The 27,413-nt window shown below is 40.1% G+C and overlaps 1 protein-coding gene across 3 annotated transcripts in view; it reads left to right on the top strand.

Annotated features, from left to right (window-relative positions):
• Positions 1 to 27,413, top strand: part of gtdc1 (glycosyltransferase-like domain containing 1) — a 373,767-nt gene that overhangs the window by 80,514 nt on the left and 265,840 nt on the right. For all 3 annotated transcript variants that reach the window (XM_059970257.1, XM_059970254.1, XM_059970255.1), the window contains exons 3-4: positions 8,593 to 8,775; positions 9,361 to 9,570. In XM_059970257.1, the coding sequence (XP_059826240.1) occupies positions 9,392 to 9,570 (179 nt within the window). In that variant the 5' untranslated portion in view covers positions 8,593 to 8,775; positions 9,361 to 9,391. The remainder of the gene's footprint in view (positions 1 to 8,592; positions 8,776 to 9,360; positions 9,571 to 27,413) is intronic.

The following is a 27,413-nucleotide window of genomic DNA, read 5'->3' as shown; positions in this document are numbered from 1 at the left end:
GGAGACTTCTCTTACTTGTGATGAGGCATTGATGTGATCCATTTTGATACAACTTTCATGTCCCCCTCAAGGTAAGTCACTTTAATCGAAAATCCAAAAGAATTTTAAATGCAAGGAACATTAACCTGAACATTAACCCTATTTTTCTTTCTACTGACACTACCTGATCTACCAATTATGTCTTTTTTTGAGGGAGTTTTAAGTCACATTAATTCTCGATTTCATTTCCACTCTGATTTCGTTGTCTTTGGCCTCCTACACTGTTCCAACATTGTAAGCTCAAGAAACAGTATTTTCCAATGTAGCATTATACAGCCCCTAGGACTCTATGTTGAATTCACCATATTTAGACTTCCACCATCCCAGTTTTGTATCTCTAGATTCCAACACTCATTTTCTTTCTTCTTTTGTGAATTTCTTTTCTCTCCTCCTGTTTACACTACCCAAGATGTGCTTTTTGTTTGACACTGCTCGTTGTCATCTTTTGTCAGCTGGTAATATCTGATCTCTACCCTATCACAAACTTTAGCTGTCACCACCCTGCCCCTTTTATTGACTGCTTGTCTCATTTCTAACTTGGTTCAAAGATCACTGACCTGAAATGTTAATTTGATTTCTCTCTCTGCAGGCACTCTGACTTGTGGAGCATTTCTAGTTTATTCAGTACTAAATTTCAAATTTCTGGCATTTACAAGTTTTGTTTGAGAGGATAGAGAGGGTTTGGACAAATGGGTGAAGCAGTAACAATGATTTGTCTGTGTGTAAAAGTAGTTATTAAAGTGTATTGAAAGTAAGATGGAAAACAGTAGTGTGGGTTGATGTTACAAGTTGCATTCACAAGAAAATAAAATAACCAGTAACATAAATTTGTTTTCAACACAAACTCACATTTCTTTGTGCTAACCTGTACCTAAATTTAAATTTCTTTTCCATTGCTTTGTGCAGCCTTAATGTTTTAATATCGTAGAGCCTGACACACCTCCACAAGCATTGTGTTCCTTCACCATGGACTTTTCTCATTTCCTTTGGATGTGCCTTTTGCTCATTTATGCTAAGTTCTGGAATTTCTTCCTTTATCTCTCTCTCAAACTGATTCTTTCCTGATGCTCCTTAAAGCTCACCTCTATGATCAGACTTCTGCCAATATCTCCTTTCATGGCTCAGTGTCATATTTTGCTTGGTGGCAATCCTCTGAAGCTCTGTGGGACATTTCCTTCTATTTTAGAGGCGGAATATAAATTGTTCATGCTAATAGCTGTTAATGGTGATCAGATTTTCTTTACATGGCATTATGGTTGGAAATGAAGGAACTCTGTCATGGGAACATGAAAGCACTTTGATAATTGCTGTAAATACACCAATTTGCTTAATAAACAGGGATTGGGTTGAATAATATGTTAATTTAATCACCTCCGTGATAGGAATCCAGTCACAAACATCAGGTAATGAGCTTTCCTGAAGATCAAAGGACAAGAATCTCTTGGTGGCCATACATATTGCACTGTCTATGTAAATCCTTAGGTATGCAAAATCATGTGCTTTGGTTTTAAGATATTTCAGCCTGAGGCAATTATGGTACTTCATTGCAGGCTTGTTCTATTGACAGAACCAAGCAGTTTTGAAGAGAGTAATATCACATGAATCCATGTCATAAACATGAAGGGCCAATTTAACAATTGTAATTGATTTCTCATGATCGGCATTTATTAAATCAGGATTATGAAGACAAACTTGAAAACAAATTTCTCAGACTTTGCATAGGGTAATAACTTACTACTGTCCCTTACACTGCTGGTATTAGGGCAGCAATGAAGGGCCTCCATCTCTGTCAGTGTTCAGGGCTTCCTTCATCATGTCAGTAGCTTCCTCTTGGTTTTCACTACTGTCAGTCATGCAAGTCCTGGGTAAAGACTCAGGAATACCTTCACACTCAGATGTAGAAGGATTCTTCGTTGCTGTTTTTATAACATTTATTTTACCAGTCAGAGTTGTTAGCCCTAAGCTGTACTGCCAAACCTAGAAGACCAGTGGCCCACTCTTAGTCTGGTCACCCTTTGACTTTTTAGGTAAAGGTAGCCCTACCAAAAACCGAAGCATAAAGCCTTGAGTTCAACCAACATAGCTCTGCAGGTCATTCATTGAGGGACGCAAGCCTCCAAACCACAAGGTTGCGATACTCTTGTGGGGCAGTGTAATAAAATGCACATACAGAATAGTTAAACATCTTGCATTCCTGATGACACACGTAGAAAGGGGTGTAACTGTGGGGGTTCCAGGTGAATGGTGTGGATTGCTAGAAGGCTTTCAGCTACCAGGCATAATTTCTCTAATCGACCTAAGTATCTATCACTACATTTTTTTTTCTTACCTGTGTTCTTTCAAGGCTGATGATGTGACAGTGAGCACAGCAAAAGTAGGATTGATGAGAGATTTTTTTTCCTTTCTTGTCTTAATTGAAAACATAATTTGTGATCAGAATCAGATTCAATATCACCAGCATATGTCATGAAATTTGGTGTCTTTAGACAGCGGGACAATGCAATTCGGAATAGAAAAAGTGACTTACAGTAACTATATATAAATTCAAAGAAGTAGTGAGGTAGTGTTCATGGGTTCAATGTCCATTTAGAAATTGGATGGCAGAGGGGGAAAAAGCTGTTCCTGAATCGTTGAGTGTGTGCTTCCAGCCTCCTGTACCTCCTCCCGGATGGTAGCAATGAGAACAAGGCATGACCTGGTGATGGACGCTGCCTTTTTGAGGCCTCACTCCTTGGAGGTGTCCTGGATACTCCAGAGTTGCTCAGTTTCTCGGTTCCTTTTTTGGAATAAATAATACTCTCACAGAAACAGATGGCTTGACAGTGCTCTGGCAATCCCACTTATACTTTTAAAATTCAGTTACTGTTTTTTCAAAGGAATACAAAATTTAACCGAGGGACATGAGGAATATTTCTACACAGGATCCAGTGCCAACTGAAGGAGAAAAATAAAATACATGGAGAGTGTTTAATATTTGAATAGGTAGACTTGCAGAAAGAGATCAATCATTTTAAAATCAGTGATTTCCTCTACAGCTGGTATTATTGAGGCAACGATGAATTTAAAGATGATCATTATTAAAGAGATGTTATTTTTTTCTAATTTTATACAAATTATAAAATCACATTTCAGAATAGGCACAATCTATATGAGCCCTTATAGAAGGTTAACTGTTGATCCTTTGAAAATACAGTTTGAGTGAGTAAAAAGTATTTTAAAAGTCTAATAATGGTGACTGAAATTTGTAATTGCATGATCTTTCCCTGAGTTTTGAAAATCAGCTCTTGTACAGTTAGCTAACTGTGGGGTACATTGTGATCTCTTTGAAGATGTATCATGATTAATTTTAGTTCTGTATTAAGGAAATTCAATGACTAATCATTGCTTATCATCGTAAACACCTGCAAGTTTATTATTGTTTTTTGAGGTTGACAGGAGTGTAATCTAATAATACATTGCTGTGTAACTGTTGTATTTAAAGTAATTGGCCATGGCATTAGAACCAGAATCAGGTTTAATATCACAAGCATATAATGTGAAATTTTTATCTTTGTGGCAGCAGTACAATGTAATACATGACAATAGAGAGAAAGAAGAAAGCTGTGGATTACATTAAGTGTATGTGTATATGTATGTTTGTGTATATATATGTGCATATGTAGAAACATAGAAAATAGGTGCAGGAGGAGGCCATTTGGCCCTTTGAGCCTGCACCACCATTCAGTATGATCATGGCTGATCATCCAACTCAGAATCCTGTACTTGCTTTCTCTCCATACCCCCTGATCCCTTTAGCCACAAGGGCCAGATCTAACTTCCTCTTAAATATAGCCAATGAACCGGCCTCAACTGTTTCCTGTGGCAGAGAATTCCACAAATTCACCACTCTCTGTGTGAAGAAGTTTTTCCTCATCTTGGTCCTAAAAGGCTTCCCCTTTATCCTTAAACTGTGACCCCTCGTTCTGGACTTGCCCAACATCAGAAACAATCTTCCTGCATCTAGCCTGTCCAATCCCTTTAGAATTTTATATGTTTCAATAAGATCCCCCCTCAATCTTCTAAATTCCAGTGAGTATAAACCTAGTTGATCCAGTCTTTCTTCATATGAAAGTCCTGCCATCCCAGGAATCAATCTGGTGAACCTTCTTTGTACTCCCTCTATAGCAAGAATGTCTTTCCTCAGATTAGGGAACCAAAACTGCACATAGTACACTAGGTGCGGTCTCACCAAGGCCTTGTACAACTGCAGTAGAACCTCCCTGCTCCTGTACTCAAATCCTTCTGCTATGAATGCCAACATACCATTTGCCTTTTTCACCACCTGCTGTACCTGCATGCCCACCTTCAATGACTGGTGTACAATGACACCCAGGTCTAGTCTAGGTCCCCTTTTCCTAATCGGCCACCATTCAGATAATAATCTGTTTTCCTGTTCTTGCAACCAAAGTGGATAAATGATGACTGGCAACTCCTGTGACACCTCTGGTGCCAAACTGTACCGGTCTTTGCCGTTCCTTTAGGTTCATCAGTTGCATGACTGTCACATGGCAGCAGGTACCATGTTGCCAGCTGGAGCCACCATTCCTGTTCTTGCAACCAAAGTGGATAACCTCACATTTATCCACATTAAATTGCATCTGCAATGAATTTGCCCACTCACCTAACCTATCCAAGTCACCCTGCATCCTCTTAGCATCCTCCTCACAGCTAATGCCGCCACCCAGCTTCGTGTCATCCGCAAACTTGGAGATGCTGCATTTAATTCCCTCGTCTAAATCATTAATATATATTGTAAACAACTGGGGTCCCAGCACTGAGCCTTGTGGTACCCCACGAGTCACTGCCTGCTATTCTGAAAAGGTCCCGTTTACTCCCACTCTTTGCTTCCTGTCTGCCAACCAATTCTCTATCCATACCAATACCGTGTGTTTTAAGTTTGCACACTAATCTCCTGTGTGGGACCCTGTCAAAAGCCTTTTGAAAATCTAAATATACCACATCCACTGGCTCTCCCCATCCACTCTACTAGTTACATCTTCAAAAAATTCTATAAGATTCGTCAGACATGATTTTCCTTTCATAAATCCATGCTGACTTTGTCCAGTGATTTCACCTCTTTCCAAATGTGCTGTTATCACATCTTTGATAACCGACTCTAGCATTTTCCCCACCACCGATGTCAGACTAACCGGTCTATAATTCCCCGGTTTCTCTCTCCCTCCTTTTTTAAAAAGTGGGGTTACATTAGCCACCCTCCAATCCTCAGGAACTAATCCAGAATCTAAGGAGTTTTGAAAAATTATCACAATACATCCACTATTTCTTGGGCTACTTCCTTAAGCACTCTGGGATGCAGACCATCTGGCCCTGGGGATTTATCTGCCTTTAATCCCTTTAATTTACCCAACACCACTTCCCTACTAACATGTATTTCCCTCAGTTCCTCCATCTCACTAGACCCTTGGTCCCTTACTATTTCCGGAAGTTTATTTATGTCCTCCTTAGTGAAGACAGAACCAAAGTAGTTATTCAATTGGTCTGCCATGTCTTTGTTCCCTATGATCAATTCACATGTTTCTGACTGTAAAGGACCTACATTTGTCTTGACCAATCTTTTTCTTTTCATGTATCTATAAAAGCTTTTACAGTCAGTTTTTATGTTCCCTGCCAGCTTTCTCTCATAATCTTTTTTCCCTTTCCTAATTAAGCCCTTTGTCCTCCTCTGCTGATCTCTGAATTTCTCCCAGTCCTCAGGTGTGCCACTTGTTTTTTGCTAATTTATATGTTTCTTCTTTGGACTTGATACTATCCCTAATTTCCTTTGTCAGACACGGGTGCACTACCTTCCCTGGTTTATTCTTTTGCCAAACTGGGATGAACAATTGTTGTAGTTCATCCATGCGATCTTTAAATGCTTGCCATTGCATATCCACTGTCAACCCTTTAAGTATCATTTGCCAGTCTATCTTAGCTAATTCACGTCTCATACCTTCAAAGTTACCCTTCTTTAAGTTCAGAACCTTTGTTTCTGAATTAACTATGTCATTCTCCATCTTAATGAAGAATTCCACCATATTATGGTCACTCTTACCCAAGGGGCCTTGCAAGACAAGAATGCTAACTAACCCTTCCTCATTGCTCAATACCCAATCTAGAATGGCCTGCTCTCTAGTTGGTTCCTCGACATGTTGGTTGAGAAAACCATCCCGCATACATTCCAATAAATCCTCTTCCTCAGCACCCTTATCAATTTGGTTCACCCAATCTATATGTAGATTGAAGTCACCCATTATAACTACTGTTCCTTTATTGCATGCATTTCTAATTTCCTGTTTAATGCCATCCCCAACCTCACTACTACTGTTAGGTGGCCTGTACACAACTCCCACTAGCATTTTCTGCCCCTTAGTGTTATGCAGCTCTACCCATATCGATTCCACATCCTCCAGGCTACTGTCCTTCCTTTCTATTGTGTTAATCTCCTCTCTAACCAACAATGCTACCCCACCTCCTTTTCTTTCCTGTCTATCCCTCCTGAATATTGAATATCCCTGGATGTTGAGCTCCCATCCTTGGTCACCCTGGAGCCATGTCTCTGTGATCCCAACTATATCATATTCATTAATAACTATCTGCACATTTCACTCATCCACCTTGTTATGAATGCTTCTCGCATTGACACACAAAGCCTTCAGGCTTGTTTTTACAACACTCTTAGCCCTTATACAATTACGTTGAAAAGTGGCCCTTTTTTGCTTTTTGCCCTGGATTTGCCTGCCTGCCACTTTTACTTTTCACCTTACTACTTTTTGCTTCTACCCTCATTTTATACCCCTCCATCTCTCTGTACTTGTTCCCATCCCCCTGCCACATTAGTTTAAAGCCTCCTGAACAGCAGTAGCAAATGCTCCCCCTAGGACATTGGTTCCAGTCCAGTCCAGGTGCAGACCGTCCTGTTTATAGCAGTCCCACCTCCCCCAGAACTGGCTCCAGTGCCCCAGAAATTTGAATCCCTCCCCCTTGCACCATTTTTCAAGCCACATATTCATCTGAAATATCCTCCTATTTCTACTCTGACTAGCACGTGGCACTGGTAGTAATCCAGAGATTATTACCTTTGTGGTCCTGCTTTTTAGTTTATCTCCTAACTCCCTAAATTCACCTTGTAGGACCTCATCCCATTTTTTTACCTATTTCGTTGGTACCTATGTGCACCACGACCACTGGCTGTTCACCCTCTCATTCCAGAATGTCCTGCAGCCGCTCAGAGACATCCTTGACCCTTGCACCAGGGAGGCAACAAACCATCCTGGAGTCTCGTTTTTGGCAGCAGAAAGGCCTATCTATTCCCCTTACAATTGAATCCCCTATCACTATAGCTCTCCCACTCCTTTTCCTTCCCTCCTGTGCCACAGAGCCACCCATTGTGCAATGAACTTGGCTGCTGCTGCCTTCCCCTGATGAGACATCTCCCCCAACAGTATCCAAAACAGTATATCTGTTTAGGAGGGAGATGACCTCAGTGGACTCCTGCACTACCTGCCTACTGCTACGCTGTTTAGTGGCCACCCCTTCCCTTTCTGCCTGTTTAGCCTTTACCTGCGGTGTGGCCAACTCACTGAACGTGTTATTCACGACTTTCTCAGCATCGCGGATGCTCCAGTATGAATCCAATTGCAGCTCCAGGTGCTCAATGCGGTCTGCCAGAAGCTGCAGTTGGACACACTTCCTGCACACATAGTCGTCAGGGACACTGGAAGTATCCCTGATTTCCCACAAGCTGCAGGATGAAGAAACTACGGGGCCGATCTCAGCTGCCATGACCTACCCAATACTTGGCTCAACTTTTGAAACTTTCTCCTTTGAAAGGAACTTACCCGGCCTTACCTCACTTGGAGTGAAGCTCGTCCTCAGCCTCTTCTCGTAGAAGCCTCTCGAGTCAAAGCCTCAAATCTCCTTCACTGGCCCACTCCTTCACAGGCCGCTTTCCATATCTATAGTACTGCAAAAATAAGAAATAAAAAAAAATAGTGAGGTCATGTTCAAGGGTTCAATGTCCATTCAGAAATCGAATGTAGAGGGGAAGAACTTGTTGCTGAATTGTTGAGTATATACATTTTTCTTAGAAATGTAGAAATGGGAAACAAAATGTAGCTTTTATTTGATAGTGTTGTTGGGATGGGTATCTTTGTTAAGGACAGAACTTTGTTTCAGATTGACCAAAGAATCCATCTACACATTTTAATTTTTGTTTCTCTGCAAAATGGGATTTGGGGAATTATTGTGTAATGCTAGGATATAAAAGTTTGCAACAAAATAATATTTTTAATCTATTTGGAACTGTGTATTTAACACAAGAGTTTGTGTGTGTGTGTGGTGCTTGAGCATTCACTGGTGCTTATACAGGCTAAAGTGATACCGAGGGAGAGGAGACTGCATACCCTGCAGGGGCATTTCACACTTACTAACAAAAAAGAAGCCATTTTATAATATGTTGAAGCAATTTTGTCTTATTTAATTTGGCACCCATTTGGTTTTATTCTTTTCCCTTAGGCCCAACCTAGAGGACTGAATTTGGGTTAATTAAGCACCTGTGCTGAAGTGTGGACCACTTCTTACTTAGGGTTTACTGAAGATTTGCAGCAATATGTGGGACTGAAGACCATTGAAGTAGTTACACAGCTCTTCAGTACAGTACTGGAAACAATTCAACTGCCCATCAGTATAATTTTACAGGTATTTGATTTTTCTACTCTTGTTCTTAGAAGTTTAAATGGTTTCAGCACGGTCTAGGTGGGCCAAAGAGCCTGTTTCTGTGCTGTACTTTTCTACGACCCTATAAGTGTAGAAGTGGGAAACAAGATGTAGCTTGCTTTTGAATTGATAGTACTGTTGGGAAGGATATAGTGGATAAGGACAGAATTTTGTTTCACATGAACCAAAGAATCCATTGAACTTAGATCTCCTACACGTTGCAATTCTTGTTTCTCTGTAGAATGGGCTTTAGGGCATTTTGGTTTCTCGGAAAAAAAAAAGAGGAATAACTATGTTACATGTTCCACCAGTGGATAAACTACTTTTAGGATACACTGAGTAGAATAATGCAAACTGATAAAACAATGATGTTCAGCAGGGAGGGACATTTGGTGTTTTGTGGCTCACCTTATGATGTGTCAAGTTTTTACTTGCTTTTACAAAATATATCTTGGCTTCATTTGTGGCATAAAATTTATGATTTCCAGTTCAGCTTGTGTAAAAAGATGGTTTCCCTGTCACTTGCAATAACATCTAACTTAATTTCATTTTTTATATTACTCATAGGTACTTGTAATGTGAGTATACCAGTGACAATATGAGTGTCCTAATGATTGAAGCCTTTTGTGGGGGTTCCCACAAACAGCTGCTTGACCTGCTTCAAGAGGAGATTGAGGGATGTTCCGTCTTCACCTTAACAGCAAAGAAGTGGCACTGGAGAGCACGCACTGCTGCACTCTATTTCACACAGACCGTACCACTCAGTGACAATTACAGGTATGTGAGCAAGGAGAAAGGCAGTAAACTCCAATTACCACGCAGCTGGTTATTATGTGGAATAGCCACGTAATGTACTATACATTCTCCAAAGCTTCAACAAACCCATTCTTCGGTATTTATATTGTGCTAAAGGTTTTTATACTTGTATCTGCTACCTTCTCTAATGCATTTGCCTCCGACGTACTTAAATATCATTAGAGAGACATAGACACACACAGTGCTGGAGGAACTCAGCAGGTCAGGCTGCATCTATGGTAAAGAGTAAGCAAGTCAACGTTTCCAGCTGAGACCCTTCTTCAGGAGGAGAGTCTCAGCCCAAAAAGTCAACAGTTTACTCTTTTTCATAGACACTGCCTGATGTGCTGAGCTCCTCCAGCATTCTGTGTGCATTCTGTTCCAGCCTCTGCAGACTTTCTCGTGTTTTAAATATTACTTAAGTATAATCGGGAGTTGCTTGTTTCTACTGCATTTGATAATTTTGAATGACACGATTGATACACATTGAAATCTCTCTTAATTGAATTTTAAACAATTTTTACGTTGTTTACTCTGGGTAATCTATTTATCAATCTGCAAACCAGCTACTTGGGGAATGCTGATGACGTCATATGGGAACAAACTCATTGTGGCTGTTGAGCCTGACCTTGTCAGAAAGCTGAATTAATATATGCAATTGAAATGACAAGATTCTTGAAAGTCACTGATCCAGGGATCAAGTCGTTTGTTGTAAATTTAACTCCCATATGGTGTAGGACTGGCATTCTCCTTCCATGATGCAATCAGAATATATTGCTTAAATGAGAAATGTTTCACTGTTAAAATATAAAGAACAAAGACATGGAAGAAACTTTTGCCTCCTGATGTAAATTAATATCATTATTTCCTAATGATTGATTGCAAATCATCAAAAAATTACTACAGATATACAAAAGCAATAATGTTATTGCTACTGCTCCACCTATTTGCCCATTCAAACAAAACTAGCAAATATGTTTAATTGAATAAGAGAAATTCAAAAGCCAGAAGTTGTAGATGCCTGACATTTGAATGAAGTACTGAATAAACTGGAAATGTTCAAGTCAGTAAGCATCTATAGAGCGAATTATCAAGTTAACATTTCAGATAAGGTTTGTGATCAGGTTGAGATCGGGTATTACCAGCTGAAAGAAGATGTATAAAGCACATCTGGGGTAGTGTAAATCGGAGGAGAGTAATTAAGTTTGCAAAAGAGGAAAGAAAATCAGTATTATAATAGAGAGATACAAAACTGGTATGGTTGAAGACTAAGTATTGTGAATAAATCATAGGTAATAAGTGCTGTACAATGTCATAAAGTGCTGTATAATTGGCAGTTTTGTTGTGAATGCAATCACAGGCCAACTACCTGGACATATTAGTCACCACTCTTTTGCAAGAAGCATCTCTATTGCAAAAATGTGGACTGATGTTCACAATTCCATAAATTTTATAATGAGTACATAATGGCATCAGATTTTAGCTGCCCATTTTACCTTTTAACTTTTATTTTAACTCTAAATTTGTGGTGGCATTCGCTCTCTGAGCTCCAATACGTGCTGTACAATTTCAGTAGTCCATAAATGACCTCCACCTGGAGCTAATTTAACTTTAAGTTAACCAGATGTAGCTTCTGAGAATTACTATTCTTAAACGGCAAAGCTTGACTCCTATCTTTGTTTTAAGTTTGTCCAGCGAGTATTGTGAACACAAGATTCTGCTGGGCTTCAGTCAGATTAGCGAATGCTATTTTGTGCCAAACAGCATTAACAGTCTGAAAATGAAATGGAACACATCAAGCAAAAGAAATAATTTTACAGATGTTACAAAAGCAAACAGATCAAGTCTTTGTGAACAATGTCGAACAATACTTTGCATCAAGCAAGTTTATTTTCTGTTCACAGTAATTTTGTCTAATTAACATGTCAAAAATTTAATTGCTTAAATTTACTTCTTCACCATTCACCAAAGGAATCTGGCTCCTTTTGTAACTCCCTGCTGTTACAAGGTGCAAGGGCTCTATTGGTTGACGATATTTCCATTCTTAGCAAATAACAGCCTTGTCTTATTTGATATTTTCTTCACCTAACCCGGATGAGATATGTTTTTAAAAACACAGTTCTAAGATTATTCAGAACAGGGTGATAGCCCCACTGTTCTGATTTGATAAAGCTTACTAGCAATTATGCTTTGTAACCCCTGATGCCTCATTTCCCATGTTGTAACATTTGGAGGAAGTAATTCATTGATAAACAGAGAAAATATTTCAACTGTTTACCCCTTTGTAGCACTGTTTCAAATATATTCTTTATAATCACATCCACAGTTTCATTACCAGAAAACATTTGAAGAGAACACATACCCTCAAAGGAGTTTCTTGTCTCATCTTTGCTCTGTGCCAGGTGATTGTTACTTACATGACAGTGATGGATGGCTGCACCTTTGTCTTTGTGGGGAAGGAGATACAGGAATTTGTACCTGCTTTGGACAGTATTGCATGCTCCCGGATGAAAATGTACAAAGTCTACTCCATTTGGAAAGTTGTACTGCCCTACATGGCTGAGTAAGCCACGGACACTTCAATTACACTTTAACTTAAATAATAATAGCTCATAAGTGAATCTTGAGGGTGTTGGGATCCATGATGGGAATTGGTTGAGGGAGTGATCTGTGTTCAAGATTTCAATCTCATTAAGAGAAATTTGGGAATTGAAAGCTGTTTTCTTCCCCTCCACCACCGCCCCCCCGCCCCCCAGCATCAACTACAACTCTCTCTTATAAAGTTATGCTGCAGTGCTGTAAACTGTTTATAGAGGATACACGATGGGGGGCAGTGGTATGTTTTTGTGAAGAACCAAGGCCAAGTGTTGTGTCTGTTTTGTACCATGGGTGTTATTTTTTTTTTTTCATTGTGGCTTGTTAAAATTGCTTATGAATAGTTTCTTTAAGAAATTTGTTTTATTGGAAAAACAGAGCCAGAAGTGCCAGTGGAATGCTCCATTTCAGTAATGCAGCTTTACTTGCTGGCTCCAAGTACTGTGCTTATTTGTGTTGTTAATTTGTATCTTTCAAAAGATTTAACATTTTAAAATATTTTTTTTGATTTAAAAAATTATTTTTGATTAAATGGAGCCCCCCCATCCCTCCGAGAAGACAGATATCTTTTGGAATACTGCACACTTGTGTTTATAATGGTGCTGGGTCACCTGACAGTCACTAGGAACACTGTGGTTTATATTTGTGGGAAGAAGCACTCCTCATAAAAAAAAATTGTCACTGATCCACTCTATCACATACATTTAAATCTTGTTGTTAAGACTATTTTTGCAGGTTAACTGATCTTAAATCATGTTAATCAAACAGGTGAAATATAACTGGTTTGGATGGTATGCCACCCAAGTATTTCACAAAGCATTTTTCTCAACTCTGCCTACATGCCTGTGATCGGGCGTTATTAGAGTTTATGGTACTGCTTGCCTTTCTGTTCTTGCCATTTGCAATAGGATAAAACATCTTGGCAACAGTAAATGCCGGTCAACAGTCTCCCACTCAGTCTTTCTGAAGTTCTGATGCTGCAACTTAACAAACCCAAGTGCTAAAAATAATTCTTTAAAATTTCATATCTACAATGGGTTTGGTCTGCACGGTAGCATAGTGGTTAGCATGATACTTTACAGTGCCTTCACCCTGGGTTCCATTCTGCCGCTGCCTGTAAGGAGTTTTTATGTTCTCCCAGTGAACGTGTGGCATTCTCTAGGTGCTCCCACAGTCCAAAGACGGGCCGATTGGTAGGTTAATTGGTCATTGCAAATTATCCTGTGATTAGGCTAGGGCTAAATTGGGATTGTTGGGTGGCTGGGCACAAAGGGCTGGAAGGGCCTACTTGACAATGTCTCTCAATAAAGTATGCATAGTCAGGATTTTCTTTGTTTATGAACTAGATTGACTAATTACCTCAAGGAGTGAGTCGGAAGTACATAGATTGCAGCCTGTGTCATCTACTGCAGTTCTCCTTTGGGAACAACGTCGTGATTATATCCGGTACAAAAAAAAACAACATTGCAATTTGGGCAATGAACTGTATCAGCCTGTGATATCCTGATGCAGAATGTGCCTAAGTAAGGAAGATCTGAGCTTGTTCTGTTTGTACAGTGGCCATTTCTGAGTAAGCCTGCCAGATACGGTTGGACAAATTCCTGGAGATGACTTGCCCTCCTGCCTCCAATCAGCCAATCTGATCAAACAGCCTTTTCTCTACTTTTGCCAGCCACATCTCCAGTGATTGTATAACTAATAAATGAAGCTGTTCAAAGAAAATAGGAGAAAAAACTACTTTTAATTCCCTTATGATTTTTGCTTTTTTCCTGGGTTGCTTGCAGCAAATGTGCAGGAGTCTCATTTGTGAATTCTGGAGACTCCAGATGAATCCTGGAGGTTTGGCAACCTATAACAACCGAAGAAAAATATGTCAGAGTCAGCTTCAAAGCAGTGACCAGCAGCAGAATACTGATCTTGGAAGATCTGGGTTCTTAAAACACTAAGCTGATTTTATTTTTCGAACAATAAATGAATGTGTTTCTAGTCAAGTTAAACAAAAGAAGAAACTTAGACTGGACTGTCACTAATCATTTGATTTGCAATTATATAGAGTATTAGGTGGAACCACGATCACGTTGGCAAAAAGACAACTAATTTACAAATAGTAACATCCCACAAGTAGTGAATGAAGGATTTGTTTTAAAAAAGAAGTTCTCAGCAAGAAAATAATTACCAGAAGACCAGAGAAGTAGTCTGAATTTTATGTCTAACCGAATATGCCCATGTAAATTTAGGTCAGTGTTTGCTCCAAAAACACTTCTGAGGTCAGCTTCTCTCAGGAGGTAACATTCCTTTAGTACTGTATGAAATAGTTGCCGAATGTTTGCCATGAAGTTCAATTGTAAAGCAGTTCTGTTTTTTTTTCTGAAAATTATTATTTTTTGGAGTGAAACAGGACGACTAGTATTTGTTTCATATCTTGTTAGTCTGAATATTCTTTGTAATTGGTTTATTATTGTCACATATACCAGGATGTGCAGAAAAGCTTGCCTTGCCTATTGTTCATACAGATCAGATCATTACACATTGAGGATCAAGTGCTATAACTACAGAGAGAATGCAGTACAAGTAAACAGTAATGTGCAGTATCATAATGGGTTTCCCATTGATCAGCAGATTTTTTTCCAGGGCAGCAACGTATGATTCTGAGATTGAAAGGCTTATCATAAGCAGAGGATTTGATAGCTCTGGGTCTATACTCATTGGAGTTCAGAAGAATGAAGGGGAATCTCATTCAAAACCTATAAAATATTGGAAGGCCTCAAAAGAGTGGTTTTGATGTTTCCTATGGGAGAAGAATCCAAGACCAGAGGACATAGCCTCAGAATAGAGGGACATCCATTTCAGGCAGAGATGAGGAGGAATTTCTTTAGTCAGTGAATGGTGAATTTGGAAATCATTGTCGCAGGCGGCTGTGGATATATTTAAGGCAGAAGTTGACAGATTCTTGATTAGACAGGGCATGGAAGGATATGGGGAAAGGGCAGGAGATTGGGGCTGAGAGGAAAATGGATCAGCCATAATGAAATGGTGAAGCAGACATGATGGGCCAAATAGCCTAATTCTGCTCCTATATCCTATGGTCTTGTCTTGTATCAATATGTGTCTAAGTCAATTACTTGTCATCCATAGCCCTCACCACTCAATTGTTCATTGATGACCTTCCTCAATGTTCTGTGGTTTCCTCCCACAGTCCAAAGACCTACCGGTTAGTAGGTTAATTGGTCATTGTAAATTGTCCTGTAATTAGGTTAGGATTAAACTGGGGGTTGCTGGACAGCACAGCTTGAAGGGCCAGAAAGATCTACTCTGCACTGTATCTCAATAAATTAATAAATAAAATGTATTTAACTTTTCTCAATAACATGCACCAATCTCTCTATTAGTTCCTACCATCACCAAATATTGGTCTCTACTTTGGTCATTCTCACCACCAGGAGGTGGTCTCTATTCTGGTCCCTGTCTTCACGCTGTGTTGGTCTCTCTTAAGACCATAAAGTATAGGAGCAGAAGTAGGCCATTTGGCCCATCAAGTCTGCCCTGCTATTCAATCATGGGCTGATCCAATTCTTCCAGTCGTCCCTACTCCCCTGCCTTCTTCCCGTACCCTTTGATGACCTGGCTAATCAAGAACTTATCTATCTCTGCCTTAAATGCACCCAATGACTTGGCTTCCACAGCCATACGTGGCAAAAAATTCCACAGATTTAACACTCTCTGACTAAAGTAATTTCTCCCCATCTCTGTTCTAAATGGATGTCCTTCAACCCTGAAGTCGTGCCCTCTTGTCCTAGACTCCCCTATCTTAGGAAATAATTTTGCCATATCTAATCTTTTCAGACCTTTTAACATTTGGAATCTTTCTATGAGATTCCCCCCCCCCCCCCCCCCATTCTCCTGATCTTCAGGGAATACTCACCAAGTGCTGCCAGATGTTCCTCACAGAGTAACCCTTTCTTTCCTGGAATGGTTCTCGTGAATCTTCTCTGAACCCTCTCCAATGTCAGTATATCCTTTCTAAAATAAGGAGCCCAAAACTGCACACAATACTCTGTGCAGTCTCACGAGTGCCTTATAGAGGCTCAACATCACTTCCCTGCTCTTATATTCTATACCTCTAGAAATGAATGCTAACATTGCATTCGCCTTCTTCACTACCTACTCAACCTGGAGGTTAACCTTTAAGGTATCCTGCACAAGGGCTCCCAAGTCACTTCGCATCTTTTTGAATTCTGTCCCTATCTAAATAATTGCCTGTTTATTTCTTCCACAAAAGTGCATGACTATACACTTTACAACATTGTATTTCATTTGCCACTTCTTTGCCCAATTCCCCTAAACTATCAAAATCTCTCTGCAGGCTCTTTGTTTCCTCAACACTACCCACTCCTCCACCTACTTATCAGGTACTGGTGTCTTCTCCAAATTTCTCCTATTACAATGGATCAAATGTCATTACCGGGTCTCTTCCCTGATCCCACCAGTCATCAGATATTGATAATTTCCTTGATTGCTCTCTCTCTCTCTCTCTCTCTTTCCCTGATCTGTGTCAAGAACAATAGCCAGCCTCATCCCCCAGTTCCTCCAGTCAACAACTGTCGGTCACTTCTCCCCATTCTTCTGATCACTAATTGCATGTTTCTTTTTGATATCTGCCCTATCAAGCCTTTCTTTCCGTTGCTCATGTCATCAAGTGCTGACCTCTCCCATCACCCAGTGCCATTCTTTTACATCTCTCACAGTTCTTTAATCATTCCTACCCAAACAGTAAAACCCCACACCCATAACCAAGTTCTAGACTTGGATTTCCTCACGCTGTCATGGCCACAGCCCAAACCAAATTTGGGCTGTGGTTGTTCATCTCTCAATCCAAGATCTGGGAAAGAAGTACTGGATGGCACCTTCTGATTGCAGAAATGTGTCACATCATTTTGGTTGCACAGGAGAGCCTGTAACTTATTAGCTGCCTTTCTCTGCTGTACGATGTGGTTCAGCTGTGGAGCTGCTGCCTCACGATGGCAGAGCCCTGGGTTTAATCCTGACCTTGGATGCTGTATCTGTGGAGTTTCCATGTTCTCTGTGTGACTGTGCATGCTTCCTTCAAGTGCTCCAGGTTCCTCCTATGTTGCAAAGATGTGTGGGTTGGTGGGTTAGTTTGGGCTACTGTGAATTGTCTTTTTTTTTTAGTGAGTATGAGTGAAGTTGAAGAGATTGTAGGGAGAATAAAAATTGGTTACAATGTAAGTTTGTTGTAATGATCACTGCAAACTCAATGGGTTGAAAGGCCCATTTTTCATGCTGCATCTCTATGGTTTGGGAGCACTAGAATGTTTTCAACAATAATGTGTTAAATACATAGGATGGAGTTTGGTCTTACATTACTCAATGTCAGGTGGATTTGTTATCTAACTAAGTTGAACTCATAAATTATGAGTAATTTTAATTTTCTCATTTAAGATTTGGCCTTCCTAATTCTTAAAAGAGTTTAATTTGCTACCAAGTTCCTACCCAGGTTTCTCATAGATTTTTTTTTAAAACTGTTGTTGCTTGGAGCCATTTTATTGTGAATGATTTGGTTTCCTTAATACTCCCCATACCCTCCTGCTCCACTTTGGTAAACTAATGGAGAATTTCAAGATGAAGAGACAGTATAGGCAAGAGAGCAAGATCATTTGGTACTTAACTCAGGAGGCAATGAATTCCTAGAGAATATCCAAATGATAATTGTCAATGGACTTTAAAGGTCTTTTAAAGAATTAAGGCATGGTGTTTACTGTGACCACTTAACTTTTTCCCCAGTTACACATATAGAAATCATTATTCATGCTTTATTTCACCCCCTGCTCCACTTCCTGTAATCTTAGGGAGGACTCTACCTTGAATATTTAAAGAAGGCTTCATTCAGAACAATTACTTATGGAGATTTTTTTTGCATTATCAATTACTAAACTTTTCAAAGCGAGGTGACTAACTGCATTGTGTGGGAGGGGGAAATCCCTGTAGTCATCAGATCGTGCACTTACTGTTACTCTTGCCAAAAGCAACTTTATTTTTGGCACAATTTTTTTAAAAATTGAGTATTTTTCAAGGTCTACTTTGTCAATATTTGAAATTGCCATCAGTAAAAGTTGATCTCACTATAGTGCTCTGTGCAATGTATAATTCAAGTACAATGTTAAAAAAAATTGTCTAGTGAAATGTCGCGGTTATGGTTTTGAGGACACTTTTTTTGTGGTACTGTTATAGCATGATAGACCTCATCCCTGCAATTTGAACACTGGATATTTGAAATGTGTTTTTTCAGTTGAACAGGTAGGGACTTTTTAAACTTTGAAAATTGAGCTGTAACTGAACTGTTTGACTGTGAGAGGACACATGACAGGCACAAACCTTGAAAAAATTAGCGAAATTTCCACAACACAAATACCAGAAAACCACCAGGTTTAATAATGATTTCCTGTCATGAAATATTTTTGTCACATGAGTCTGCCCACTGACTTGGCAATACTGTTGTCTAACATTTTGCAGAATGAAACTGCAGTCATACTAATCTTGTGGATGATGCTAGGTATCTGATCGCTTGCAATTTTATTTTTTTGTTTCTTTTTGAGTCATGAGTCTTTTTTACTAATTGCCTTTAGCAGCTTCTGAATTCATTATGTAAAGTAGCAGTATTGAGTACCATTTTTGCATTCACTGTACAGTATTTGATATTGTATTGCTTGAACATAGAATTAGGAGCCTATGATTAATGAGGGGAAATTTCTTTATCTACCTGTTACTTTGAAGTCATTATCAGCACTTGCAAATGCTTCATTCCAGTTTCTTTATGCGATTATATAAATTGATGGAAATTCTGACTGAAAAAGTAGATGAAAACGATTGAATGCTTAACATTTCACACGGTTTATGAAAGAAAATATGAACAGAATGGTGTAGGGGTAACCTCACTGATTTTTGTGGGATCAGCCTGAATTATCTAAGAATGGTGAGACCCTGGCCCAGATTCAGTCTGTTAACAGTAAGTTTACCTAAGTGGACAGGGCTAGGTAGTTAATTGGCATATCATCAGTACGAAAAAGAGTTGCAGAACACACTTGACTGCATGAGTTAGACAAATTGTTTTTTTTTCTCTCCCAAGACTCGAACATGAAATTTTTGTTCTTTCCAAAAGAGATTGAACTAACAAACTAAAACTTGGGGGCATTGAAGAGCATTTGTGGACAAGCAAAGTAATACGTAAGTGCAAGTTGCCATAATTGGTGACCCGCAGGTGTTTCTGCACGAGAAGCAGGCAAGTAAGATTACCCCAAAAAATAGTTGTGTATCAAGCCTGATAGAAAATGAAATCCGTGTGAAGAGTGGGTTGTAGGAACAAAGTGAGAAGACCATTGCATACTTTACGGAGTCTGTTTTACTTTGTATCTCTGACTGTGGGTCATACATTCAGTCTGCAATTTGTAATTTGATATTTTAATGAATCTTATAGGGAAAGGTTGAACAGATTAAAACCTTTTCCCCCCTGGGAAATAGAAGATCGAGGGGAGATTTGATAGAGGTATACAAAATTGAGGGATTTAGATAGGTTAAATGCAAGCATTTTTTTTCAGATGTGTGAGACTAAACTACAGGTCACTGGTTAGGGCTTAAGGAGAACATGAGGGGAAACCTTTTCAGTCGGAGGGTGGGTTGAGTATGGAATGGTCTGCCACCTCAAATGCTGTCTGGTTTAATGCAGGCCAGTTAACAGATTATGTTGAGCAAATGCATGAAAACATCTTATGCCCTTATAGGACTGCTCTGAATCAGTGGACTAGACTGTATTCAAGGATTCATCTTTGAATCTGGATGAGTATGCTGCAGTTGTTACAGACTTCATTAAAACCTGTGTGGATGAGTGTGTGCCTAGAAAGACTTGCTGTACATTCCCAAACCAAAAGCAGTGGATGAACTAGGAGGTACGTCATCTGCTGAAGGCTAGATCTGTGGCTTTTAAGTCAGGCAACCCAGTTCTGTACCAGAAAACCAGGTATGATTTGCAGAGGGCTATTTCAAGGGCGAAGAGACAATTTTGAAAGAGGTTGGAGGCAACATCAGATGTACATCAACTCTAGCAGGGTTTGAAAGACATTACTTCCTACAAAGTGAAACCCAATAGCTTGAAAGGCAGCAATGCTTCACTATCAGATGAATGCAACGCCTTCTAATGCCTGCTTTGAAATGGAGAACACAACTACAGCTGTGAAGATCCCTGCTGTACCTGATGACCTGTGATCTCTATCTCAAGGGCCAATGTTAGGCTGTTGCTTAAGAGATTGAACCCTCGCAAGGCGGAAGGTCCAAATGGAGTACCTGGTAAGGCTCTGAAAACCTGTGCCAACCAACAAGAGGGAGTATTCAAGGACATTTTCAACTTCTGACTGCTAGGGGCAGAAGTTCTCACTTGCTTCAAAAAGGCAATAATTATACCTGTGCCTAAGAAGAATAATGTGAGCTGTCTTAATGACTATCACCTGGAGCACTCACATCAACAGTGATGAAATGTTTTGAGAGGTTGGTCATGACTAGATTGAACTCCTGCCTCAGCAAGGACCTGGACCCATTGTAATTTGCCTATCACCACAATAGGTCAACGGCAGATGCAATTTCAATGGCTCTCCACACGGCTTTAGATCAGTTGAACAATATAAGCACCTATGTCAGGATGCTGTTCATCGACTATAGCTCAGCATTTAATACCATCATTTCCACAATCCTGATTGTGAAGTTACAGAACCTGGGCCTCTGTACCACCTTCTGCAATTGGATCCTCGACTTTCTAACTGGAAAACCACAATCTGTGTGGATTGGTGACATCACATCCTCCTCACTGACGATCAACACTGGCACATCTCAGGGGTGTGTGCTTAGCCCACTGTTCTACTCTCTCTATACACATGACTGTGTGGCTAGGCATAGCTGAAATACTATCTATAAATTTGCTGACGATACAACCATTTTTGGTAGAATCTCAGATGATGAGGAGAGGGCGTACAGGAGCAGGATATAACAGTTGAGTGGTGTCACAACAACAACTTGGCACTCAATGTTCATAAGACGAAAGGCTGATAGTGGACTTCAGGAAGGGTAGATGAAGGAACACATACCAATCCTCAGAGGGATCAGAAGTGGAGAGAGTGAACAATTTCAATTTCCTGGGTGTCAAGATCTCTGAGGATTTAACCTGGTCCCAACAAATCGATGCAGTTATAAAAAGGCAAGACAGCCTCTATGCTTCATTAAGAGTTTGAAAGGATTTGCTAAATCAACAAATACACAAAAACTTCTGTAGATGTACCATGGAGAGAATTCTGACAGGCAGCATCACTTCTGGTTTGGGGAGGGGGGGGGGGGGGGTTACTGCACACGTCTGGAAGAAGCTGCAGGGGGTTATGAATTTAGTCGGCTCCAGCTTGGGTACAGGCCTACAAAGTTCCCAGGACATCTTCAAGTGTCTCAGAAAGGCAGTGTCCATTATTAAGGACCTCCAGTACCCAGGACATGCTCTTTTCTCACTGTTACCATCAGGTAGGAGGTAAAGAAGCCTGAAGGCACACACTCAGCGATTTAGGAACAACTTCTTCCCCTCTGCCATCCGATTCCTAAACGGACATTGAACCCTTGAACACTGAATCACTTTTTAAAATATACTGTACATTGTTTTTTGCATGATCTTTAATCTATTCAATGTACACTGTATACTGTTTTTTTTACTGATTATTTTTTCTTCTATATTATGTATGGCATTGAACTGCTGCTGCTGCTAAGTTACCAAATTTCACAACACATGCTGGTGATAATAATTCTGATTCTGGTCACCTCATTTTGCAAACCATATCACTTACCAGCCAGCCCCTGTTGTGGGCCAGCCTGTTCTCCACAGACAATATTGCTTATTAGCAAAATTTTTTTTTCTTTAAACTTCAAACTAATTACTGTTTGTAATTTACATAAAGAACTGAAAACTGGTTTTCATTTGAATTAATATCCAATGCATTCACTTAGTTCGCTAACTTCTCAATAACAGGTTCCATGTATTACTTTAAGTGAATCGCACTATGTTTTGGGGGTATTTGGAGTGTTAAGTATAGCCAATGACATGAACATTGGTGAAACTTGATGATGTGATGCTTGTAGGCTACAGGGTCATCTCAATGTGTTGGTGAAATGGGCTGGGAAATGGCAGATGGTACTTAGTCCTGACATATGTGATTAAAAATTTGGAGTACTACCAAACTAGGACATACCCTATGAACATTAAGGCCCTGGAGAGTACCAAGGAGCAGAGAGGCCTTGGTGTGCAAAATCCAAAGATCCTTGAAGGTGGTTACGCAGGTAGATAGTGTGATTAAGAATGTATATGAGAAAACTGCCTACATTTGTCAAGTCATTAAATGCAAAAATGGGGTAGGTTATGCTCCAATTAAAACATTGATTAGACTTCAGCTGGAGTTTTGCATACAGGTTTGTTCACCACATCATAGGAAAGATTTGACTGCTGGAGATGCAGAGGAGGTTTAACAGGATATTGCCTGAGATGGAGTGCTTCAGCTAGGTGTAGAAACTGAAGCTAAGCAGGTTAAAAGGAGATATGACTGATGTATGTAGAAAATAAATAAATGGGGGGGGGGTCTTTTCCTGCATTTTACCCTGACAGAGGTGAATAAAAATGAGACATGGATAAAAGAGCAAGATGTAAGAGATTTAGAGAAAATCAGAGGAAGATGTTTTTCACTGAGGGGATGGTGGGTACTGAGACTGCAGTGCCAGAGGTAGAGGTTAAAGCAGAGCTGCTAAACAGTATCATGTCTAGATGAGCACCTGAGTCACCTTGGCAAAGAGATTGCAGGTCAAGCCCCTGGAAGGTGGGACTAATCAAGCTGGAGCCCAGTAGACTAGTTTGAAGTTACTTTTATTAATTTTAACTTGACAGTGTTGGTCTGACTTGGGCAAAGTCCTCCACATGAAGGTTCTCAGCCTGAAACTGTTAGCAGTGCATTTCACAGCCTGGTATGGTAGCCCCAATGTATAAGATCACAAGAAGTTGCAGGGGGCTATGTACTTGGCCAGTTTCATCATGGGCAAAACCCACCCCATCATTGAGGACATTTTCAAGAGGCGGTGTCTTAAGAAGACAGCATCCATCACTATGGACTCTTGCCATCCTGGACATGTCCTCTTTTTGTTAGTACCATCAGGAGGTACAGGAGCCTGAAGACCCAAGCTCAATGATTCAGCAACAGCATCCCCTGCACCATTACTTTTTCTGAATGGTCCTTTCTTTTGGCAATGTTTATTTTGTAACTTGAAGATTAAAATGTTTTTGGCACCAGGACCACCAGCCACAAAAACAGTTACTTTCTCCAAGCAATAAGGCTGATCAACATCTTCGCCTACTAACCCACCCCATCACACACCCCACCACCACTACTTTATCATTTTCTGTCAGTCACCTTATGTAAAGACCAGTATCACTTTATGGGCATACTATCAAACTTTGCATATAGCTAACTTATGTATTTATGTTAATTATTTTTTATTGTTGTATTTCTTATTTTGTTTTTTATGTGCTGCATTGGATACTTAGTAACAATGATTTCATTTTCCTTTACTGGAAATGCCAATAAACACCTTGAATTTTCTAATGCCTTTGCACTGGACAGCTACGACAAAACAACAAATTTTACATTTTATGATTCTGATTTTGACCCTCCCCACAGATGCTGTATGATTTGCTGAGCTCCTCCAGTTTCAAGGACTAGGCACGTGACCTGAAACATAAACTGTTCATTTCCCTTCACAAATACTGCCTGGTCCACTGAGTTTGTTCTGTATCTGCTGAACTCTTGCCAATGCTTCAGTTACAGTGACATTTCAAATTCTACCGGAGTTTGGTTCAACACAACTTTTGACCACACTTCTCCTTACTCAATAAATAAATAAACTAACTAACCATCTTATTTAATCAAAATATCGAAGTCAGAATGTGGTTTAGTATCACTGGCATGTGTCATGAAATTTGTTGTTTTGCAGCAGCAGTACATTGCAATACATAATAAAAATATAAATTACAATAAGTATATAGCAATTAAATAAGTAGAGAAAAGAGAGCAAAAATAGTGAGATAGTATTCATGGGTTCATTGTCCATTCAGAAATCTGATGACTGAGGGGAAGGGGCTTCTCCTGAAATATTGAGTGTGTGTCTACAGGCTCCTGTACCACCTCCTTGATGGTAGCAAATAGCAGAGGGCATGCCCTGGGCAAAAGGGTTTCGTAATGGTGGATGCTGCCTTTTTAAGGCATTGGCTTTTGAGAATGTCCTGGATGCTGGGGAGGCTAGTGCCCATGATGGAATTGACTGAGCTTATAACTTTATCCGGTTTTTTTTGGATCCCATTCTGTGGCCTCTCCATACCAGACAGTGATGCAACCAGAAAGTTCTCCATGGTTATCTGTAGAGATTTGTGAGAGTCTTTGGTGACATACAAAGTCCACCAATGAAATATACTCAAACTCATAATGAAACGTAGCCACTGTCGTTCCTTCATTGTAATTGCGTTAACACATTGAGAGTAGGATGGATCTTCAGAGGTGTTGTCACCCAGGAATTTGAAACCACTCACACTTTCTACTGCTGATCCTTCATTAAGAATTAGTGTGTCTTCCCCTTCCTGAAGTCCACAATCAAATCCTTGGTCTTACTGACATTGAGTGCAAGGTTGTTGTTGTGATACCACTCAACTAGATGATCTCTCTCTCATCACCATCTGAAATTCTAACTAACAATAGTGATCAGCAATTTTATAGATGGCATTTGAGCTGTGCTTCGCCACACAGTTGTGGGTGTAGTTGAGAGTAGAGTAGTGGGCTAAGCACACATCTTTAAGGTGAGCCAGTGTTGATTGTCAGCGAGAAGGAGATATTATTGCTGATCTGCACTGATTTTGACCTCCTGCTGAGGAAGTCAAGGATCCCATTGTACAGGGATGTACAGACGACCAGGTTTTAGAACTTGTTGATTAGAACCGAGGGTATGAATGTGTTAAACGCTGCGCTGTAATCAATAAACAGCAGCCTGGCTTAGGTACTGCTGTTGTCCAGATGATCCAAGGCAAGTGGAGAGCTAGGGAGATTATATCCACAGTACAACTATTGTGGCGATAGGCCAGTTGCAGTGTGTCCAGATCCTTGCTCCGGCAGGAGTTGATTCTGGCCATGAGCAACCTCTCAAAGCACTTGATCATACGTGAGTGCTCCTAGGTAGTAGTCATTGAGGCAGCTCACTCTGCACTCCATGGGCACTGGTATGATGGTCCCCATTTTGAAGCTGATGGGAACCTCCTACTACAGCAGTAAGAGGTTGAAGATGTCCTCGAACATTTCCACCAGATGGTTGGCACAAGTCATGAAAGCCCTACCAGGTACACCATCCATGCCTGATGCCTTGAGGATTCACTCTCATGAAAAATGTCATAATGTGTAAATAAATTCTGGATCAATTTCAGAAATCATTTTCTCTTTTGCATGTACAATTTTACTCGGAGCATCTTCCAGTTGAGTAATGGAGAGAACAGCATGGTTCCACGTTAAGAGTTCAACTGTAAATCATTTAAATTTATTTGTATGCATTACCAAGCTGGTTAAGTGCTTAAATGCATTCTTGGAAGAGTATTGTATTGGTCCCCATTGATTACTCTGCCACAGCACTGCCTGCCATGATGATCAGAAACTTTTTATGTTGTTTGAAGGTTTTGGAGTGGCTGTTGTGGCATTCCCTGGGCCATTGGGAATATATCATCGGTGCTGAAGGACTTGCTGCCAAAACGAAACATCGACAGTGGTGAAAGAACAGACCGAAGCTTTCACTCCCCCATGCAGCAACTTGCTGCCACTCTGGAAGAACGCTCATGTTGCTCAGCTGAAGGTCCGATAAGCCGGAGAGATGGCATCCTCAATTGTGAGGCACCACTGATGACTAACCAGCAGGGACTTTAAAAGGATTTCTGGCTTTATGAGGTGCATCTTCTGTTTTGCAGAACCCATGTTGCTGGCCCACCATGTTGCAAAGGCTCATCAGCTCACTGCAAGTCTGCAGAGAACAGTAAATGGACAAAAAAAAGCACTCTTACAACCATTTCTGGTCCTGACCAACCTACTGTGCCAGTGCAGGTTTTATGTTCTTGTGCTGGTCAGCATCTGTTCTTTACTGTACTTCCTGATTGAATGTAAACATGGCAGAAAGTTCCCTCTGAGCTGGACGGATGATAACTCTTAATTTCCCAGCAAACCCTGATACTCCATACAAAGCTTACTTCCCATATGTTTGGTTACCGTTTTAAATGCGTATATCTAGCGAATCAATCTCCCCTATTAAATGTTTTGCATACCACGTACACTTCCTGCATTTTAGGAAACGGCATTTAATTGTTTCCTCCTGTTGTGCTCTTTCTATCACATTATATCCTTCGTGCCTGGTTGCCACATTTAAACTGTACTTAGCTCATTTTGGAATTCTTCAGCTCCAAAGTGAAGTGATACTACGCTCACAAGACCATTCCAAACAAGGTCTGTTTGATTTAAAGCCCTGTGCTATATTGGTACTGGCTCTGTGCTCCTGCCATGAGTAGAAGTTCGCTTTTATGCTTTAGTAGGTACTTTCAATGTTTATTCTTAATATTAACAATTGTTATAGTGTATTTTTTCCAAAATACGCCAGGCAGCACGAATAAAAAACTTAAAACTAATCCCATTACTATTGTGTATCCCTTATTTTTCACCCAGTGTTTAAATCTGAAGTGATAATAATACCTTGAGTCATTGCCGGGAAATGTTTGAAAGAAATCTGACCCCACCATCATCACCTGCTACTTATTGCTCAGTGTCCAAACCAGGGAAATCAAGGCAGAAGTTGTGTTGGGTTGAGTCATGGCATGTGGCTTATTATGATGAAGATTTTCTTTATCTACAGAGAAATTGGGCTTTATTTAAAGAAAATGTATACAGTCACAGTTACAGAAATCATTTTAGAAATCCCCCAACACTGCTACTTGTTTTGCTTCACCCCTTTCTCTAAAACCCCTGATTTCACATGCCCTTCCCTTGCGTGTGAAGTCCATTACTGTCTCTATAGATCTATCTTTCCTATCAAGTACATATCCAGTACAATTTCTTAATTTCCAGAGTATC

The sequence above is a fragment of the Hypanus sabinus genome, chromosome 5, assembly GCF_030144855.1.
Source record: "Hypanus sabinus isolate sHypSab1 chromosome 5, sHypSab1.hap1, whole genome shotgun sequence".
NCBI classification, from domain to species: domain Eukaryota; kingdom Metazoa; phylum Chordata; class Chondrichthyes; order Myliobatiformes; family Dasyatidae; genus Hypanus; species Hypanus sabinus.
The sequence above is the reverse complement of the archived record's forward strand: the minus strand, read 5'-3'. Positions and strand labels throughout refer to the sequence as shown.